At 41.8% G+C, this 22,953-nt stretch overlaps 1 protein-coding gene across 8 annotated transcripts in view; it reads right to left on the minus strand.

The window, feature by feature from the left end:
• SEMA5A (semaphorin 5A) overlaps positions 1-22,953 on the minus strand; it is a 505,234-nt gene that overhangs the window by 87,952 nt on the left and 394,329 nt on the right. For all 8 annotated transcript variants that reach the window (XM_059916089.1, XM_059916090.1, XM_059916094.1 and 5 more), the window contains 2 exons: positions 19,575-19,782; positions 4,435-4,552 (listed from right to left, as the gene is read on the minus strand). In XM_059916089.1, the coding sequence (XP_059772072.1) occupies positions 4,435-4,552; positions 19,575-19,782 (326 nt within the window). The remainder of the gene's footprint in view (positions 1-4,434; positions 4,553-19,574; positions 19,783-22,953) is intronic.

Genomic DNA, 22,953 nt, shown 5'->3' on the forward strand with positions numbered 1-22,953 from the left:
AAAAGTTGGTTCTTTGAGAAGATAAACAAAATTGATAAGCCATTAGCCAGACTCATCAAGAAAAAGAGGGAGAGGACTCAAATCAATAAAATCAGAAATGAAAAAGGAGAAGTTACAACAGACACCGCAGAAATACAAAGCATCCTAAGAGACTACTACAAGCAACTTTATGCCAATAAAATGGACAACCTGGAAGATATGGACAAATTCTTAGAAAGGTATAACCTTCCAAGACTGAACCAGGAAGAAATAGAAAATATGAACAGACCAATCACAAGTAATGAAATGGAAACTGTGATTAAAAATCTTCCAACAAACAAAAGTCCAGGACCAGACGGCTTCACAGGTGAATTCTATCAAACATTTAGAGAAGAGCTAACACCCATCCTTCTCAAACTCTTCCAAAAAATTGCAGAGGAAGGAACACTCCCAAACTCATTCTATGAGGCCACCATCACCCTGATACCAAAACCAGACAAAGACACTACAAAAAAAGAAAATTACAGACCAATATCACTGATGAATATAGATGCAAAAATCCTCAACAAAATACTAGCAAACAGAATCCAACAACACATTAAAAGGATCATACACCACGATCAAGTGGGATTTATCCCAGGGATGCAAGGATTCTTCAATATACGCAAATCAATCAATGTGATACACCATATTAACAAATTGAAGAATAAAAACCATATGATCATCTCAATAGATGCAGAAAAAGCTTTTGACAAAATTCAACACCCATTTCTGATAAAAACTCTCCAGAAAGTGGGCATAGAGGGAACCTACCTCAACATAATAAAGGCCATATATGACAAACCCACAGCAAACATCATTCTCAATGGTGAAAAACTGAAAGCATTTCCTCTAAGATCAGGAACGAGACAAGGATGTCCACTCTCACCACTATTATTCAACATAGTTTTGGAAGTCCTAGCCACGGCAATCAGAGAAGAAAAAGAAATAAAAGGAATACAAATTGGAAAAGAAGAAGTAAAACTGTCACTGTTTGCGGATGACATGATACTATACATAGAGAATCCTAAAACTGCCACCAGAAAACTGCTAGAGCTAATTAATGAATATGGTAAAGTTGCAGGATACAAAATTAATGCACAGAAATCTCTTGCATTCCTATACACTAATGATGAAAAATCTGAAAGAGAAATTATGGAAACACTCCCATTTACCATTGCAACAAAAAGAATAAAATACCTAGGAATAAACCTACCTAGGGAGACAAAAGACCTGTATGCAGAAAACTATAAGACACTGATGAAAGAAATTAAAGATGATACCAACAGATGGAGAGATATACCATGTTCTTGGATTGGAAGAATCAACATTGTGAAAATGACTCTACTACCCAAAGCAATCTACAGATTCAATGCAATCCCTATCAAATTACCAATGGCATTTTTTACTGAGCTAGAACAAATCATCTTAAAATTTGTATGGAGACACAAAAGACCCCGAATAGGCAAAGCAGTCTTGAGGCAAAAAAATGGAGCTGGAGGAATCAGACTCCCTGACTTCAGACTATACTACAAAGCTACAGTAATCAAGACAATATGGTACTGGCACAAAAACAGAAACATAGATCAATGGAACAAGATAGAAAGCCCAGACATTAACCCACGCACCTATGGTCAACTAATCTATGACAAAGGAGGCAAAGATATACAATGGAGAAAAGACAGTCTCTTCAATAAGTGGTGCTGGGAAAACTGGACAGCTACATGTAAAAGAATGAAATTAGAATACTCCCTAACACCATACACAAAAATAAACTCAAAATGGATTAGAGACCTAAATATAAGACTGGACACTATAAAACTCTTAGAGGAAAACATAGGAAGAACACTCTTTGACATAAATCACAGCAAGATCTTTTTTGATCCACCTCCTAGAGTAATGGAAATAAAAACAAAAATAAACAAGTGGGACCTAATGAAACTTCAAAGCTTTTGCACAGCAAAGGAAACCATAAACAAGACGAAAAGACAACCCTCAGAATGGGAGAAAATATTTGCAAATGAATCAACGGACAAAGGATTAATCTCCAAAATATATAAACAGCTCATTCAGCTCAATATCAAAGAAACAAACACCCCAATCCAAAAATGGGCAGAAGACCTAAATAGACATTTCTCCAAAGAAGACATACAGATGGCCACGAAGCACATGAAAAGATGCTCAACATCACTAATTATTAGAGAAATGCAAATCAAAACTACAATGAGGTATCACCTCACTCCTGTTAGAATGGGCATCATCAGAAAATCTACAAACAACAAATGCTGGAGAGGGTGTGGTGAAAAGGGAACCCTCTTGCACTGTTGGTGGGAATGTAAATTGATACAGCCACTATGGAGAACAATATGGAGGTTCCTTAAAAAACTAAAAATAGAATTACCATATGACCCAGCAATCCCACTACTGGGCATATACCCAGAGAAAACCGTAATTCAAAAAGACACATGCACCCGAATGTTCATTGAAGCACTATTTACAATAGCCAGGTCATGGAAGCAACCTAAATGCCTATCAACAGACGAATGGATAAAGAAGATGTGGTACATATATACAATGGAATATTACTCAGCCATAAAAAGGAACGAAATTGAGTCATTTGTTGAGACGTGGATGGATCTAGAGACTGTCATACAGAGTGAAGTAAGTCAGAAAGAGAAAAACAAATATCGTATATTAATGCATGTATGTGGAACCTAGAAAAATGGTACAGATGAGCCAGTTTGCAGGGCAGAAGTTGAGACACAGATGTAGAGAATGGACATATGGATACCAAGGGGGGAAAACTGCGGTGGGGTGGGGATGGTGCTGTGCTGAATTGGGCGATTGGGACTGACATGTATACACTGATGTGTATAAAATTGATGCCTAATAAGAACCTGCAGTATAAAAAAACAAACAAAACAACTAATACTAAACTTTCATTGGGTTATTTGTATGGAAACATGTTAATATAAATGTTTCAGACATTACATGAAAAAAAAAAAAAAAAAAAAAAAAAAAAAAACTGTAAGGTCAAACATTTACAAGAAGATGCACTGATTCTTCTAAAGTGCGTGTCTGAACTTTAGAGCTACATTTCAGATACTGCACTTTGTGTTTTCTTCAGCTGCAAAGAATTTAAGGTGAACACCTTTGTGCTTTTAAAGAGTGTTTCAGACATTAAGAAGGAACTTCACACAGACAGTGGCATGTTTTAACCAATTTCACAAGACACTGCAAAAAAGTTTGCTTCTAAATTCAGAGATCCAAAGCTAAATAACCGAAACGATTAGCAGCTAACCCCACTGCAAGGCTTTGCTCAGAGCCTGGATGTGGTGATACACCCCCCTCTGCAGTGAAAGGCCTAGATCTCCTGCCAACATTTGGGGAACAACACTGGTTTAATAGCCCTTGCCTCCCTCATGACACTCTGCCTGATTTTCTCACTTACAAACTGAAGGACAGGCTTCGTGACATGTAGCTCAGATAATGGAAAGTGCAGGTTCCTTGATAAGAAGCGGACAAACTGTTCAGATGCCTCAGGCAGTTCTGAACAGAAGCAACAGCACGGATTTAAAATAACAGCCTGTGTCCCTCACCTTCTCACCTCTGTCTTGCAGAGGTGAGGCCAGAAATGACAGCATGGAGATCAGCAGTGATGTGACAGCAAAGGGACTTACTAAATTTTCAAATATGTTGAAGTCAATAGCTGTTGCTCATATTCTCTGAGAACAGAAAAAAACTTGGAATGACTTGATTGAGAGCTCTAGAGACAAAGGGGAAGAAAGGCTGGATCCTACAAGCGAGGACACAAACAAACTGGCAAAGGAAAGTGTGGAATCTCTTTTCTTGGATTCAGAGTCCGGCTCTAAACACAGGGGAATTTCTCCCTACTCTGCAGGGTTCCCTGTGGGAATGTACACTAGGCTGTTTCTCCCAGGACTTTTTGGGACCCTGAGCAGTAGCAAGGAGACTGTCCCATGTGGGGTTCCATCATAATATCCTTTAGTTTATTCTTTCCAATGCGCTACTTCTCAGCTTCTGGAATTACAGCTCCCAAGGGATATTGATGGGTGTGGAAGTTGCTATTTTATTAATGCTACAAAGGGCAAAATAGTCCACACCAAGCTCTGGAGATAAAAATCCAAGAATCAAACAGAGATGTGGCATCCCATTTTCAAATCAGCACTGTTTTCTCTTAAGATATTTCTCTTCAAAACAGACAGCAAGGTGCCAGCAGGATCCCGTGTGGCTCCGTGCAAAGAAGGGCTGAATAAGTTAAGAGAACACAGACTGGATTTGCGAGGAAGGTTCTAATACGAAAATGCATGGACACCGTGGAAGTGTGGGTTAGGATTGTAGGACAGCTTGGTTCCCACGGACAGTGTTTCCAGAGCGGGACACACGGACACTCACAGGACAGGCGGAGATGCTCTGCTCCCACTGCATCATGCTCAGGCTCTCCTCCAGGCTCGTGCATTTCTTCATCACCGAATCCCAGCCACAGTAAGGGTCCTGGGCCCCAATGCAGGCGCTGGAAACACACACCAAAGGGTCAAGAGAAAGGCAGGTTTATCTAGTACCATAGACGCAAGCTAAGAATTGACTCTTAGGACTTGACATGGGACCTAGCTATGAGAAACAAAGTTTTCGTCTGCACAGTAGAGAACATAGCTAACTGCATACACCAGTAAGTATCTAATTAAAATTAAATAGATTAATTTTATTTGAAATATCTATTTTTTTCTAAGATCCAGGGCTGACAACCAAATGATTGTCCATGCTAACATGACGCCTTTTGGTGTCATGAACAATCTAGAGTCAGAATCTTGCAAAGGCTCCAGAATACTAGCTGTCATCACCACCACCATCATCATTCTCACCCCCTTAATGACAGGTACTATTTGTTGAACATCTACTGTGATATATAAAATGATTACATCCTTTATACAGAAACAACTTTTACAGGAATGTATTCATGTTTTCACTTTATTTATCACCATCATAATCATTCTCACCACCACCACCATCATCGCTACTATCATTATAATCATCTTCATCCCCTTAATAATGGGTATTATTTGTTGAACACCTACTGTGATATATAAAATTATTATGTCATTTAACCATTTAAACGACTCTGATGAGGGAGGTATTATTTTAACTTTATTGATGAGAAAAATGAGACACCGAAGATTTCTAATATTTGCCCAAGGACAAACAAATACACCCCAAACCCTGCAACATGGTTGGTTCAAATTTAATAAAATAGAGAAGTGTTCCTTTTGAGTACCTAGCTTAAAAATGCATTAAAATTTTCAATTTAATAGTGGTTTAATATAGCCCTGTCTACAATATTCAACATATTATATCAGAAATACTGTAGATGGTAGATATTTTATTTTAGCTTTGTCTAAATGAAAGAGTTCATATACAACATGGGCATCATTAGATGAAGGTTTCAGCCCCCAAGTTATAAACACAATATAATGTAGATGTGGGGAGGGAGGAAACAGACAGAGATGACTGTGACAGAGTCAAAATTATACAGAAGATGACCCCACAGAAATGCAGGGCATTGGACACCTTCTCTCTGAAGGGTCAAGAGGTCAGGTGTGCAGGAAAGGGTTGTGAGGAAAGGCAGGTGAGTTCAGCGCGGAAGCGCCAAGGTCTTCTGAGTTAGGGCAGAGCTTACAAGGGGCTGAATCTGTTACAGAGTTACCAGTTCACCAAGAGTAGGACTAGAAATCATAGCATAGTCATCAAACATGGGGCCAGGGAGGCAGTCGAAGTAATAATGTCATTAATATTAATGATATTAAAATCCCCTTATTAACACATCAAATATGTAAACCTTGCATAAAGCACTGTTCTAAGAACTGGACCTCCATTTGCTCCTGTAAACCTCATAAAACCTTTAAACAGAGTACCTCCGTCAGCTACTCTGTTTATTCTCGTTTTAAAACGAAAAATTCGAAGCAGAGAAAGAAGTCCAAGTTCCACAGCTGGGGAAGATACATCTAAAGATAATAAATGAAGCAATAGAAGTATAAAACTATTACTGATTAAGTTACCATGCAATTATTGTGTATTAACCAGCCCCAGAAGTTCAAATGGTTAAAACTGGTGCTTCTCACAGCAGGACTAGGGGTGGCAAGGAGTGTGAAACAGTTACCTGTCACCATAACCTCGCTGGAACTTTTTGATAAGTGACCCTGTACCTGTTAAAAGATAAACTGAGGTCGATTAAACTGTTCAAGAGTTTATCTGAGCAAACATGTGGCAGTGCCAAGGGGGCACTGGTTAAGAGGCTCCGCCCACAGGGGCTGAGGAGAGGCTTTTACAGGGAAGATGGAGAAGCAAAGCTCGAAAGTTATTTGATTGCCTGCAGCCTGAGTGGTGCCGTATCTGGGAAAGCCTCGTTGTGCGCTCGCCGTTGGTTGCTCTTAAATTTCATCTTTTCCGATTCCAGGGCATTGCCAGGCGTAGGCAGGACCACAGCCCCTGTCCTACTGAACTGGCATCACTGCTGGATTCCACGGTGTACATCACACGTCGGAATCCTCTCCGTGTTGGATCCCGTTTTCCCGTCGGGGGGCAAAAAGGGCAAAGTTACCCTTCGAGAATTATTCAAGACGCCTGAATTCCGTTTCATGTTTCTTATTCAAGCAGTATGACCATGAGACAAACGTAAACTTCCAAAAACGAGGAAATTCCACCAAGTCCCTAACTTGGCGGCTTCCCCCTTGCAAAGCTGCCTGTAGAACTGAAGCAACGCCACAGGGTTACATGGAATATTTTAAGCTGTTTTCAATGAAAAGCTGCTTGTAATCACGTCTCTTTCTTCAGATACTGCGGATGGTTCTGTAGATTCTTAAGATTACACTTAAAATACTAAAACTTCTCTACAATCACAAGTGCCCATTCATTAAAAATACCGTTTATATTAACTATGTTTTCCTCACTTAAAATGTTTCATACCATGGGGAACATTCTGACGAGCTCTACCTTTATTCTAAATTATACCTTAAGAAAAACCAGTCATCATAACTTATTATTTTTGGAAGGTGTGTCCCTTAAGGAGATCATGTGGAAAATCACAGACTTCCTATGAATGTAGCCATCATGAAAGTGGCTTTTCTTTAGTCCACTTTGAAAATGTTTTTCTTTGTGTGATGAATATTTTTAATAAATTTTTTCTTATTTTGTTAAGAACCTTAGATTATTCTCATGTGATATATTACCCTGGTATCTGAAAGTATCTGAATTCAGAAAACAAGTTGGTCAGAATCTGAGGTTTAATTTGAGAACACATTTAGTGAAAGTGTATTTTAGAGCAAATGTATATTTAGAGGTAGGCCTTAATTCTAGAAGGATAAACTGCTTTCTTTCTTACAGGAAATTAATCTAATGACATTACAGTTTATATAAACACTTCCTTTACTTTTAAAGTTTGCTGTTATGCTATTTCTTGAGTAATAGAAATAAATGGGTATATTCATCAAAATCTTTCACTGTATTTCTGCAAAGCTGGAGCTAATTACTGAATATGATCCCCTTGCATATTAGATTATCTAAGTATCTATGACTTCATCTGGCTTGTTTCTGTCACACTAACTGCCATTATGTCAGTTTATTTCTGATATTAAGAACTCTTGCCTTATCAACAACATGTATTCATTAAACATGGGATTTCAAAAGTATTTCCATCATTCATTTATTCAGCACATACTTAGCACCTGCCTTGAACTGATTTTCAGAGTGTTTCCTGGGTGTACCGGGAAACAAAACAGACACAGTCAGTTGTACCCAAAGAACTCACCTCTTAGTGAATGAAATAAACGTTAAACAACTGCCCCGATAGGTATCAACAGCCAGTTGCAAAGGATAAAACAAAAGGGGGATGAGGAAACATGTGGGGAGAGACATTTAAGCTGGGACCAATGAGAGGAACAGAGTGATTGACGTGATATTTTTCAGCAAAAACAGAGTGTTTTGGCAGGAAGACTAGCACAGGGAAAGTGTACAACGTAGGAGGGAGTTAACTTGAGAGTTTGAAGAAACACCTGATAAATGAAGGTGGCGCTTTGGCGGAAGCTTGGGGTGTAGAATCTGCTGAGCCCTCAAGTCTCCCTCCCTAAGCATTTAGGTTCCCTTGTAAGTGCTGCACCTTTAAAGTGCTTCCCAAATTGTGTACAAAAATCACATGTCAAATGTCAGTATTTTTATTTGTATTATCATGGTGATGACACTGAGAGAGAACAATTTATCTATTCATGAATAATAGTGTCTTAATACCTAAGACAATCTCAGTTGCTTTATTCTTAACGGCTATGTCACCATATACTTCAGGATCTGCTTTTACTTTGAGTTGCATTAAAAACATTATCTTACTAAAAATAAGACTGGAAAATTCCAATTAGACAGTAACCTTCCTGAGGAATACATTCTAAGACATCCACAAGTCCCTCAATTAGTAAATCCACTGGAACATATTTTTTTTTCAGTTTCCTCTTCTGCAAAAGTAGGATAATACCTCACTGGGCTGTTCTGAGGATTAACTTACATCATGTGGTAGAAAAAAAAGTTTTTTTGAGATGGGCTGCATATACTTATTCTACTTAATCTATAAACATAATTACAAATTAATATATGCTGTCAACTTCTGGGAGTGTTTGAAAACATTCTATACCAAAAATACTAAATCTGTGAATGCCGTGGGGTCTTTATTTAATAAGGCGATGTGAAACACCACAGCGTGTTCCATTAAATGGTGCAAAGTATTTCAGCTACATGTCTGGATCCATTCACAATGGTTTTTTTTTACTACTTGCACGTGCAAGCACAGTGTCATGTCTTGAAGACACAAGGGTCAGGAATGAACTTGCAGTCTAGTGAGGGGGGAAGACGACGTTCATGACCACTGCTTGACAATGTCCTAGTGAGGAATGACTATTGAGAAGCCCTGACAACCGGTGCTATAGGAATCAGAGGAGCGAGCTGTGGCCCAGAAGAGTTTCAGGAAGAGGTGCTATTTAGGCTGTCCTTTGAATGCAGCTGGGGTTTGGCTGAATCGGAAGCACATCCCTGGTCATAGTGGTTCCAGGAAAGACGACAAGGAGTCATGGCCACATGGCATGATCCTGGGAGCTGAGCGGCTTGGCTGGGTTGAAGTTTCCTTAAGATTCCAGAGAAGTGTACTGATGTGATTAAAATATGGGGGTTTTGCTTAAGCAAGGGAAATTTGGCTGTGGTGACTAGGATTCTAGTAGATAGTGAAATCTACTAGAAGACGAATTTATAATTCCCAAGAAGAACTGAGATACAAGTACAATTGCAACAGTATTTTTGAAAGTTAGGACACATGCCAAGTAAGCAAAGACGCAATTACCAGTAAAAGTATATGTTTACACTCATTTTACATAACTTGCTAAAGGCATTTAATAAATATTCATGTTACATGCTATGATTTGTATAGGAAATTAATGAACTAAAATTTCAGTTAGTCACTAACCTTTAATATATTAAAAACTGTTCGCTATTGGCTTATCATTAAATTACACTGATTAAATTAAATGAGGATTTTTTCACATTTCAATTTGCTTTTTTTATTAATTAATTTTTAAAAAAGATTATTATAATAATAATTTTTTAAAAAAACTATAGTTCTTCATGCATCCTTTCCAACATGTTAAAGTGAATTATTTATGAATGAACCTTAGATGATGGTGATTCCATATTGACTACAGTATGAATTATCACTGACTGCAGTGCCCTGTAGGAAGGAGGTGCTCAATACATGTTTACTGCATGGCTATGAGGTCACTGCGCCTCTACTGGTTCTCTTTACTTCTAGCCCCAAGCTGTAGGAGCAGTCTCATGCATTCTAGAATCAACTTATGTTTGTTGTACTCTCTGAGAAACTTCTTCAACTTTATCTCCTAAACTGTTTATTGAGTTGCTCATATTAGTTTCTTATTGCTCTTAAAACAAATACAAATTTAAATAATATCAAATTTAAATAATTGATTTGTACTGCCAGTAATACTAAGCAAACGGCTTTTAGTTAAAATCTTAGGGACTTCCCTGGTGGCGCAGTGGTTAAGAATCCGCCTGCCAATGCAGGGGACATGGGTTCGAGCCCTGGTCCAGGAAGATCCCACATGCCACAGAGCAACTAAGCCCGCGAGCCACAACTACTGAGCCCACGTGCCACAACTAATGAGCCTGCACGCCTCGAGCCTGTGCTCCGCAACAAGAGAAGCCACCGCAATGAGAAGCCCCGTGCACTGCAAGGAAGAGTAGCCCCCGCTCCCTGCAACTAGAGAAAGCCCGTGCGCAGCAAGGAAGACCCAATGCAGCCAAAAGAAAAAAAAAAAAAAATCTTATTAGGTAGATATAAAAATTTTACAGTGAGGCATTATGGGAAAATTGATAGTTTAAAAAAACAGTGAAAAAAGTAGAGGGCATTTGAAGTAAGCAAAACAAAAATGCTTTCTGGAAATCTAGCACTTGCGGTCAGCTTTGGTTTCTGATGTGATATGGACAGTCCCATTTCACCTAATTTTCCTGCACAGATTCCTGAGCTGTTTACTTTGGCCTCTGGGTGGGCCTTAGTCACTGGGGACTTTTCTCTAGAACAAACATAACATTTTTCTGGAAAGGCCAATTCCGCCCGCTGAGGGCCCCTCTCCAGGGAAGGCAGCCTGTGCAGCTTTGTACTCAGGAACAAAAGGGGCGCAGAGACTAAACATGAGCCCTTCACAGCTCAGGGATGTTGAAGCAATTTCCAGAAGTGACTTGGAAAACGCTGTGTCCCTGTGCCCGGGAGGGAAAGAACAGCATCCACTGGCCTCTTCGTTCAGGGAAAAGCCTACACTCTGGTATTCGATCTTCTGTTGTCTGTAAACTAGAGGCGATTATAGGTTTCTCCAAGTCCACTCTCTCAGTCTACTCTCCTCTCCAGCCAGTCAAGGATAAAAATGAAGACACAATTATTTCTTGCCCATCTCATGTTTCTTCAAGAGAAACCCTTCTGTACATGAGGGTTTAGTAGGCAGAATCAGAAGACACAGGAGAGATTGAAGAGTCAGCAGTCAGACCTGAAGACTGTGCAAAGTGTCAAGTCATCCATCTTAAGTTTTACACAAAACCCTAGAGCACAATAAGTCCAGAGAAATTTTTTTATTATTACTATTATTTTGGCTACTTATAATTCACTTGACTTAACAGTCTGCCTGCGACTGAGTGAGTGAGGCTTGGGCCAAGGCGTCCTCCCGTGGGGCACAGCCCACTCCAGGAAGGACATCTGCCCATCTCAGCAGAACAGTTGAGGCACGTGTGGTACCCACCTTGCATCTGGATTCTCTGTTGCCCTCCCCAGCCACTGGGATGGGCAAAGGTAAGCACTTGGCTCTCCTCACACCCGGCCCTGTTCAGCCTCCATCAGCCCCGCTTGTATGCATATGTACCTGCTCACTTGAGACAGGGGATTACTGAATACCCACCCACAGACGCTCCTGCCCGTTGGCTGGGGCCATGTTGACATCACTCACCTACACACAGAACGTGCTCGAGGTAGAGTCTCACAACCGCCAGAAAATCCATTTGCCCAAACAGACCAGAGCGAGGTAAATAACTTAATGCAAGGAGCAGAATCTGGCCTGATGGGCCCTGTACATCTCAGACAAGGTGAAGTTGTTTAAAGGTGGAAGAACAAATTCACAGCAGGTCAGTTTGCCCTCTGTTTGGTCCAGAGGCAATGTGAAGTATATCTGGACAACGAAGGCAGATCACGCGTATGAGAGCAGCACGGGCTTAGCAGGAGGTACATGAACTGAATATAATGCTCAAGCAGCAAAGGAGAGGAACCGTCTCGAATTGGATTCTTCTTATTTGCCAGACCCATTATATGGTCTCTGTCTTTTTGCTCTAGTAACACACTGAGTAACCTCATAATCACACACTAAGCCAAAGGCTTATCCAGGATCCACCTGCATCCAAAGCTCATGATCTTTCTGTATGCGAGCTGCTTTGCAGACACATAGGGATGATGATTTCCTTAAGAATCATTAATTCACTGGACCAGGCTGCAAATACAACCTTAGGAGGAGCTCAGGGTATAAAAGCCAAGGTGTTTCTGCTCAGGATCACTCAGATGCAAGGATCTGGAGCTGAGAAAAACTGCTGCAGCCCAAGCTTTCCCATGGAGTTCTTTACATAGCGTTAAATCTGGGAGCTCAAAAGCAGGAGACCTGTAGAGTAGACGTTAAATAATGAAACCTCGCAGTGTGGGCCCTTTAGTTGTGCCTCTCAAACACACTGAGGTAAAAAGGCTGGTAACTGTACTGATTTTAAAACTTTATCCAAGTGACTATTTGGATTGCCATTTAGAAGACAGAAACATGCTCTTTTAGGAAACTGAACAGGGAGCGGAACCTGAAATTGTTGGGTGGCTATAGCATCTCTACAAGATGGCACTCAAATATTTTCTTTGCTTTTATTGTCTACCTGGATCAAATATATGTTTATATCATTGTCAAAGGTGGATTTACCATGAAGCTAAGGAAGCTTGAACTTCCTTACTTCATGAGACCCTTTAGGATTCTGTGATTGTAGGTGACATGGATGGAACTAGAGACTGTTATATTGAGTGAAGTAAGTCAGACACAGAAAAGACAAATATCGTATGATATTGCTTATATGTGGAATCTAAAAAAAATGGTACAAATGAACTTATTTACAAAACAGAAATAGAGTCCCAGATGTAGAAAACAAACTTATGGTTACCAAGGGGGAGGGGGGAGGGATAAACTGGGAGATTGTGATTGACACATACACACTACTATATATGAAATAGATAACTAATAAGGGCCTACTTATAGCACAGGGAACTCTACTCAGTACTCTGTAATGACCTATATGGGACAAGAATCTTAAAAAGAGTGGATATATGTATATGTATAACTGATTCACTTTGCTATACACCTGAAACTAACACAACATTGTAAATCAACTATACTCCAATAAAAATCAAAATAAAAAGCCACAGCCATATCTGATTTCTCTCTGTATTCCCTGCATTCAGAATAAAGCTTGCCTGGAACTGTTCAAAAAATGTTTGATAGATGAAAAAAAAAAAAGATTCTGGATTGGCCTCTGTCATGTTTGTATTTAAAATTTGATATTCTTTTCCTAAGAATAGAGAATTCCTTTTAGAATAGAGAATCCCTCCCAAATTGTGTGTCACACCTCACATAACCTACATTTTCCCCTGATTATTACAGAACAGTAGTATGACTTACATTTCTTAATTTACTAGTCTAGTTCACGCACGTTCATGTTCTACATATCACATTTTGACTGTTCCTTTTCCACCCTGCCCAGGACTTGGGGGTGTAACTTATGAGTTTCTGGAAGACACTGTGTTCCAGCCCAAGCCCACCTCGGACCCCCTCTTACAATGTTGTAATTAGCATGTTAGCATGTATTTCACAGTTGTAATTAGCATGTTGGCATTCATTTCACGGTTGTAATTAGCATGTTGGCAGGCATTTAACAAGTTGGCATGTATTTCACAGCTATGATTAGCATGTTGGCATGTCTTTCACAGTTGTAATTAGCATGTTGGCATGTATCTCGCAGTTGTGAATAGCATGTTGGCATGTATTTCACAGTTGTCATTAGCATGTTGGCATGTACTTTGGAGTTGTGAACAGCATGTTGGCATGTATACTTTCGGTCTTTTCCTTCTATGTTTTAAACAGTATTAATGATGGCAAACAAATGACGTGTCTTGCTTTTTCAGTTAATATCGTATCATACACATGTCTTCATTGTCATCATTTAATGCCTTCAGAATAACCCACTGAGTGAATACGCCACTGAGTCAGTATATCATAACCTGGTAATTAATTCCCTTACTATTGGAAATTTAAGATTGGAGCACTGGTTGTGATTCAGATATAGCTTAAAAAAATAATTGGACAGCGATGGCAGGCTTGCAGATCAGGTCCTAGTGGAGTCCAGGGTCAGACTTTAATGATAAATCGATTTGGGGATAAAGTCTAAGGCAACTCCAAGGCCCTTTGGCTTGAATCCACAAGAGACATTTGGGAGATTTTATTTATGTCAGAATTTCTCATTAGATTCTGAGCCCCGCGAAGACAGGGTCAGCGATGGCTCATCTATCATCATACACTCAGAGCCTGGCTTGGTGCTTGGTACACATAAGATTCAATAAATATACTATAAGTGAATTAACTAAGGAAAATCCACAGTCTTTAGAGGCTACACCAAAGCCAAAGCAAACAAAAACTCAAGATGTTGAGATTAGGAAAATATTAAGTTTATTTTGAAGGGAGAATATTTACTTTGTAAAATGGGTACATTTCAAAATGTCCTCCTGATGTTTATATGATTCATAACTGAATGGCTAAGGTTGTCTTGCTGGGGCACCTTGTGGGGATCCTGCAATTTCTCTCTATACATTGTGTTTCTCCCATCAGGCAGATGCTGTCTTTAGAGAATATGTAATTAATAAAGGTGACAACCTATTAACTCCACCTTTTAAACTGTAGCTCTTTCAAGCAATAAATATCCTACAGTAATTTAATTTCCACACTACTTTTCTTAATGAGATGTTATTTTTTTTATTACAGGCTGACTGAACTAAGAATGACTAGAAATCCATTCACAAATGGAGCCAACGTTTTTTTTCTTAATGGTTTCCTCTTTCCCTCCAGTTTTATAAAGCAAACTTTAGAAGCCGTGTCTCTTATGTTATATACAGGCTATGAATCTTCCAGTTCCCAGCTTTTCTTCTCTCTCCAAATAGTTTTTACAGCAAAGCAAAAATAAAATAAACACCTAAGGACTAAGGGTTTTCAATCTTTTGGCTAATGTTTTATATCACTACACTTTTCTGTAAAGGAAGCTTTTCTGTTACACAAGAACTGAGGTTTTCTTTCTAGGTTATAAAGAAAAATAACAGAAAGGGGAGAGGCAGAGTATCCATTTGTTAATTTGATAAGTATTTACTGAGCCTGTCTCAGGCCGGACACATGCTGAAGGCTGTACGGAACCTGGAAAGACAATGCCCAGCCTTCGGGAGCTCACATTCCCAAGGGCTGAAGGAAGAATTCTAATTTCTGTTCTCTGACTGATGATTCTTTGGACATTCTCCCTCTGATTCCGATTGATCCCTCATCTATAAAATGTTAACACTACAACCTGATAGGTTTATCTTACCTCAGAATTGTGGTGGGTGTCAAACAAAAAATAAAGGATATATGAATGTCTGAAGAGTAGAAAATGCTCTGTTGTTAATTTACTAGGGTTTAGAGTTAAATTATGGAATTTAACACCTAATTTTAAAAATTAGTGTATGTAATGATGTAAGGCACATTCATTCATTCAAAAGGCGTACATGATAATAATCTAATTCAGGAATCAGCAAATGACAGTGCATGGCCCTAATCCAGCCTGTTCCCTAAAGTTTTACTGAAACACAGGGTAGGAGAATGCTTGGCCCTGGTGCCCTGGCGGCTTTTCATGTCTCCACATAGGGCAAAGCTTAACTACAGCTAAGCTAAGCTTCGGCAGAGCACCCTGGGACCCGCCCGATCACGTGCATGGGAGGATTATGAACGCCTGCTACAAAGCTGTTTTCCTCCCACCTCCCTGTGCTCCAGGGAGGCTGTCAGGAGACGGTTTCTCGTCGCCTCCTGGGCTCTAATGAGGTATAAGGCTTTTTGCCCCCTACTCTCACCCCTACTAGGGTGCAGCCGCAGGCTATAAAACCGCAGCACAGAATCAGCCCCTCAGCAGCGTGGGGCCCAAGTTATCCCGCACATTGTCATCTGGCCTCTTCTGTTTTGGTGTCATCTGTGGGATAAGGGACCTGGGTAGCTGACACCTTTTCTGCTCTTACTTTTGTTGTCCACATAAGTAATAAACTGACTGAATCTAAAAGTGAATCCTTCCTTTGCCGGATGCACCTGTGTGCCTTTTGCTGACACACGGCCACACCCACTCACTATGGTCAGTGGCTGCTTCCATGCTACAAGGACAGAGTTGAGCAGCTGCAGCGGAGACCCTATAGGCTGGGAAGCCTAAAACATCTTCTGTCTGGTTCTTTACAGAGAAAGTTTGCCAACCCACTGATCTAATTAATGCACAATCCTTAAAATGGTTTTAAAGTCTCAGTCAAAAGCCTTTCCGTCACCACTTCCCCAAGCTTTCCTTTCCTTAGACCTGAGGAGCTTCAATCAGCCAGACTAACTGGAAGGTTACACTATTTCCTTGGGGGTGGTGGGGTGGGGAATAACAGCTTGATTTCTGGACGTGACTACTGCAGCTCAAGTCCTGTGATCATTCCTTTCTTCTTGAAGCAGGGAGGTAAGACCTCTATCAGCTCTTGGCCAGTCTGTTTTCCTCCAAGTGGCAAGTTATGACTTTATATTGGTACTTACATCAGTAGGATTAAGTTAGTGGCTATTCTTGCCTGCTTCACCTTGTGCATCCCTATGAAGACTTTTACCACTTTCACGCTGCTATTGGGAGCCCCTGGCTGGGCACCGGCCTCAGGTGAGGGTGGTGTCAGCTTACCTACCTTCCATTTCACATGCTATACCCATATGCAGCCCTTTCCAGATTCCCATATTCTTCAGAATTCAGCAAATCTTAATTCATTTCATGAAACTAACACATGCGTGTGGTAAGTAAGTCTTAGAGTACCAAGGATACACAGGAAAGGTAAAATTTCTCTCCCACTCTACATCCCCAGAAGTCACCATCCAGTCTGATGAGTTGCTTTATTATTTGCATAGCTTTTCCATGCTATTTCTTAAATGGGTTGTGCAAAAAAAAAGGTTAAAATCAAAACCAAATCTTTTTGCTCAGTTTTTGAGGTCAAACTCAACTGAAATATATTTTTAAAATATTGTTCTTTCCAAACAGCTTTCCGAGGAAAACAGCTATGGGAAGTTAAAAACACTGTGCCGTTGGCTCCAAGTTTCAATGTGTGCATAGTGTGGATGGCGCAGGCGTGCACTGTCTTCAGCCCCTCCTGGGTCCAGGGTCACCTTTAGAACAGCTAGAGAATGGAGACTCATTTTACAGTAACCCAGGGGTACACAACCTCTTTTTGGTCTGCTTAACCCAGCCTGGTGGCGGGCATCATAAGGCAGGCACTAATGGGAAGAAGCTGGGAGTAGTCATCAGTACACCTGAGTTCAGCCTGTCCTGGTACTAACTAGCTCTGGCTCGCAAGAACACCGTGAAAAATGCCATCAAATGGCTCGTCCCTGCTGAAATCTGGCCACTGAGCATGATGTCCTCATTGTACCAGGGGCAACACAGTGAACCAAAGATAAAGTCTGGGCCTTGAGGTCAGAGAGTCCCTCTCTGAATCTGGGTTTCACATCACATGAGCTATGTGACTTTGGGCAGGATGCCAGAAGTCCCAGACACTGTTTCCTCATCTGAAAAATAGAGATGATATCTGACTTTACTGTCAGGGTGTAATGATGAAGGAAAGTGGGGATAGGATCTAGCAGAGTGCCAGACATGTAAAAGAATCTTGGGAAATTGTATCAACTGTTATCATTTATAAGTGTTTTGATTGATATCAAACTGCACTGCCTCTGAAAAACAGATATTCAAAAAAATGAACAATGTGAATATGATTTTGAAGGAGACAGGTAATTTAGTTAAGCTCAATTTCTCTTCTAAACACTTCAGAATTCATTTATAAAAATGATTTCCTGATAACAAAATTACTTACATTGTACTATGAAAAATATATTTAACAAAGAAATGAGTATTTATTGTTACTCAATTGTTATCCTGTCCCTATGCCGTGTACTTCTTTAGGCATATTTCTTGAAAGTTAAAATTGCTTTTGTCCAGAAAAAAAACCCCACACTACCTTTCTCCATAATTTATAAAAAAGAGATCTGGTCATGTAGATACCAGTTCCTTAAAAATGGATTTTTTTTCTGCAATGAGTGTTAGAGAGGTTTTCCTATCTTTCTATAAGAGGAAGATGGCAGAGAAACATTGGGAGAAATCCAGAGAAACTCTTGGGTTGAAATCTTTAGATTTTCTTTTCTCTAATGGAATATTTAAGGGTCAAATACAAACTAACCCACTCTGGGTGTGAGCACACAGAAGACCACAGTCTATCAGTTTACAATAAAGTTATCATCTCTCACTGCTTTTCTCTGAGCGAGTGGACAGGCAAACAGCAGGGAGATTCAGCTCTAGATATAACTGTAAAATCTTGTCCTCCCAGGAGCCTGATAAAGACAGGCAAGGGGCTTATTCTCCTTGAAAGAAAAAGGGGGAACTGTCAACTCCTCCTGGGCGGCTGGGCCTGGTGGTGGTGATGGCTGTGGATTCATGGTTGAACTTCAAGTGCAGCTGCCTAGGAGACAGGAGTGGGCAGATGATGTCTGGCTTCCCTGACCTGATGCAGGACCTAGTTGCCTAAGTTGCACCTACAAGTTGCTGAGCTAGCAGAGCACCAGGAAAGAGGTGAATTGCCTCATGCTTTGCAAACCAGAAACTCCCATTTCAGCACCAGAAATACCTGTGTATGGCACAGACCTGTTTTCCTGCCTGTTATCCCCTGTCATGTCCCCCCAGAGCATGCTGGGCTGCAGCTGGAGGACTGGTGCCCTTCCAGCTTCATTTAACTTGTGACACTCCTGTTCATGAGACCCCAACCCTCCCTGTCGCCCACTGAACCATCAGCAACTGGGCTAGAATAATTCCTGCCCTAGGCTAGTCCTGCAGGAAACACAAACCAGAACAAACTTCAAGCAGCCATTGGTTAAATTTAGGGAAAAGGTGTTATATAAAAGATAGTTGTTAATCAATATCACTATTTGTTATTATTAATCACAACAGCATCATTATTAGTTGGGAGGTCCCTTATGTTATTTATTTCTCAACACTCTGATACCAAAGGAGGCAACACATTATATACCTCATTGTCTAAAATCATCTAGAAAGGAATATTGTAACGATTTTTATTAAACATAAAAACCTTCCTTCTACGTAAGAATACCCATTTGGCCCATTTGCATTTTACATTACATATATTTTCCCATTTGATTCTACAGCAATTCACATGTGTTAGATGAGAAAGTGCGGTTTAAAATACTTTAGTGGCCACAGGTTAAAAAAAGTGTGTGTGTGTGTGTGTGTGTGTGTGTATACTTGTAGCAGATTAATTCAGGAACACCAAATACCAGCATCATCACTGAATGTTATAACGCACTGAAAAAATTATTTTCACCCTGACATCTGCTTACAGATGTTATACAGTGGCTCCTCGTCCACAGATACTGATGTGTTACTGTCATCACAGAAACCTGGTTTGCACCAGAACTCTCTGCATCCTGGGATGCAGGATTCACAAGGATGCTAAGGTCCTCATCCCATTTAACCACGGGAAATCTGAAAGCCCTCGGGGCTCCTGTGCCCTCCCTCTTGGTGGCACCTCGACAAGGGGCGCCAGCACGCCGGAGGGTCCCCTGGGGCTGCCCTACCTGCGCGTGTGGTAGAACTGGCACCTCTTCAGTGGGATCTTGGCCACGTGCTCCCGCAGACCCACGAACAGGACGCTCTGGCTGTGGAGGATCTGCAGGCTTCTGATGGGCTCCGGCCGCCTCTCGGGGAAGAGCTCCATCTCTTCCAGCAAACAGCTGCCCGAGGTCTGAGTCAGGGGCGCCCGCACTTTTTTAATGGTGCCGTAATCTGCGGAGGCGACAGGGAAAGAAGAAAGTGAGGTCAACGGGTCTCACCAGCCACTCGCCAGCTGAGCCCCCGGGGTTCTCCAGCCTGGCTGCACGTAGGGTCATCTGCTGATGCCAGGGCCCCGCCCTGGACCTGTGCAATTAGCCCTGCTGTATGTGGGACCAGGCGCCAGTATTTTCCCAGCTCTCAGCAGCGCGGACACACAGCCAAGGACGAGAACCCCTCGGCTACTAGCTGCCCGGTCCCGATGCAAGTCTAGAGACCCAGAGCACAGAAAAGCTCACTGCGGCTCAACGCGGCCGGCTTTGCACCATCCCCTGGAGAGCATCAGGTGAGAGGAATCCTTGGATTCCCAGTGAGAGACAGAGGAGCTGGCCCTGCCGCCCCAGCACAGAAGACCCCGCATGGGGGACAGCTGCAGATACGCAGGGAGCAGAGGACCACCTGCTTCCCTCCTGCCCCGGAAGTAACTCCTCCTCTGCCTTTCTGGCTAGATCCCCTCCTTCCTCTCTCTCTCCCCCAAGCTTGTTCTTCGGGATGCTCTTCTGGGTCTCAGCTCCACGGCTTCTTCTCGCCTGTACTGATGAACATCCATTTCTTTTTTTTTTAAAATTAATTAATTAATTTATTTATTTATTCATTTTTGGCTGTGTTGGGTCTTCGTTTCTGTGCGAGGGCTCTCTCCAGTTGCGGCAAGCGGGGGCCACTCTTCATCGCAGTGCGCGGGCCTCTCACTGTAGCGGCCTCTCTTGTTGCGGAGCACAGGCTCCAGACGCGCAGACTCAGTAGTTGTGGCTCACGGGCCTAGTTGCTCCGCGGCATGTGGGATCTTCCCAGACCAGGGCTCGAACCCGTGTCCCCTGCATTGGCAGGCAGATTCTCAACCACCGCGTCACCAGGGAAGCCCTGAACATCCATTTCTGACCCGGTCCCCTCCCCACTCGAGGTTTTCTGCTCACCACGTGCTTACGCTCACTTACTTTGGCTATGAGCACTGCCTGGGGACAAGTGTCCTAGTGTCCCTGGAACCACACAGACTCTCCAGAGTGGCTGTGATGGGCACAGAGAAGGGTCCTCTCCACCAGGGAGGGGCACGGTGCAGCCAACCTCCAGGGTTGGGACCCAGACTTGAAACATGCTGTCGTCCTTGGTGCACTGTGGTGAGGCCCCCAAGGCCAGTGTGTAAATCCAGGGAATGAGACCCAACCCTCTAGAAGCACTTCTGAAAGCCGTCCACAAGTTCCTCAAATCACCCTGAAGGCACTGACTTCATAAAACCCATGGGGATCTGAGTTTCAAAACACTGTAATTCTTATTCTGTAAACACACATAATGAGGCTATCAAGTCATCTAAAGCAGGAAATAAAATCAAGAACCTCTGGCTTCAAGGCTTCCGATCAATCTGCTAATCTCACAAGAGGTTTGGACAGAAAATACCTTTCCAGTTTTTCATTCCTAGGAGAGTCCTTAGAGAGGAAGGATGTTTACATTTAGAGAGAAAATAACTAGGTGGATATATATTATCCTGAGTTCATTAAGAAACGTATATCCGAAACATCTCCAGTGAACATTTATTATGAACTGACTGTTTTAAGCACTATGCATGTAATAGTGTATAAAATTATGCATACACTAATGCATGCAGTATTAGTAAACCACTGCTTAATTTTATTTTAGGTTAGCTGGTTAAACATGTCACTTTTGAGAAAGTTCAAGCACAAACAGGATTACTATGTATACTGGGAAGATTAAAAATACAGTACCTGTCTTTTTTTTTTTTTTAACATCTTTATTGGAGTATAATTGCTTTACAATGGTGTGTTAGTTTCTGCTTTATAACAAAGTGAATCAGTTATACATATACATATGTCCCCACATCTCTTCCCTCTTGCATCTCCCTCCCTCCCACCCTCCCTATCCCCCCCCCAGGTGGTCACAAACCACTGAGCTGATCTCCCTGTGCTATGCGGCTGCTTCCCACTAGCTATATATTTTACGTTTGGTAGTGTATATATGTCCATGCCACTCTCTCACTTTCTCCCAGCTTACCCTTCCCCCTCCCCGTGTCCTCAAGTCCGTTCTCTGGTAGGTCTGCGACTTTATTCCTGTCCTGCCCCTAGGTTCTTCAGAACCTTTTTTTTTTTTTTAGATTCCATATATATGTGTTAGCATACGGTATTTGTCTTTCTCTTTCTGACTTACTTCACTCTGTATGACAGTCTCTAGGTCCATCCACCTCACTACAAATAACTCAATTTCGTTTCTTTTTATGGCTGAGTAATATTCCATTGTATATATGTGCCACATCTTCTTTATCCATTCATCTGATGATGGGCACTTAGGTTGCTTCCATGTCCTGGCTATTGTAAATAGAGCTGCAATGAACATTTTGGTACATGACTCTTTTTGAATTATGGTTTTCTCAGGGTATATGCCCAGTAGTGGGATTGCTGGGTCGTCTTTAAGGGAAGAGTGTGTGTTTGTGAGCGCACAGCAAGGGAGTGGGCGGGGACAGAGAGGGGGAGAGATGGGGAGAGGGAGGGGGGAGAGGGAGGGGGGAGAGGGAGGGGGAGAGGGAGGGGGAGAGGGAAGGGGGAGAGACGGGGAGAGGGAGGGGGGAGAGGGAGAGAGGCAGGGGCAGTATACGCAGCAAGGCAGCATTTTATCAAATGCTCACACTTAAAGCATGCAAAACAATTTGTATGTATTTACTGTGTAAGTCAACCTAATTTTGACTTGGAGACCACAATTTCCAGCTGGCGGGAAATTCAACCCAGTGATGTTTGGGTCTTCCTGCCTGCATGGGGCAAAGCATCAGAGATGAGCCCAGCACCAAGGCAGGGATGGGAACAGGTGGCAGCTTCAGGGAAGGTGACCTCCGCGTAGTGTCTCAGTCCCAATACCCTGAGAGGAGGTCTCCACCGGCAGATGGAAGTGCCAGCCTCCTGTGGACCAGTGACAGGCACGGAGCCTTTGCTGCCCTTTGGGACATCCTGACAATAGGACGCGGTCCGAGACGGAAGTTAGGAGCCAGGGCCTTCCACCATCCAGTGAGCTGCGAGGCTCTGATGGGTCTTAAGTAAGAGACTCTTGGGAATAAACACACTACTCTATATAAAATAGATAACTAATAAGAACCTGCTGTAGAGCACAGGGAACTCTACTCAATAC

This window comes from Balaenoptera ricei, chromosome 3, assembly GCF_028023285.1.
Source record: "Balaenoptera ricei isolate mBalRic1 chromosome 3, mBalRic1.hap2, whole genome shotgun sequence".
Classification (NCBI taxonomy): Eukaryota; Metazoa; Chordata; class Mammalia; order Artiodactyla; family Balaenopteridae; genus Balaenoptera; species Balaenoptera ricei.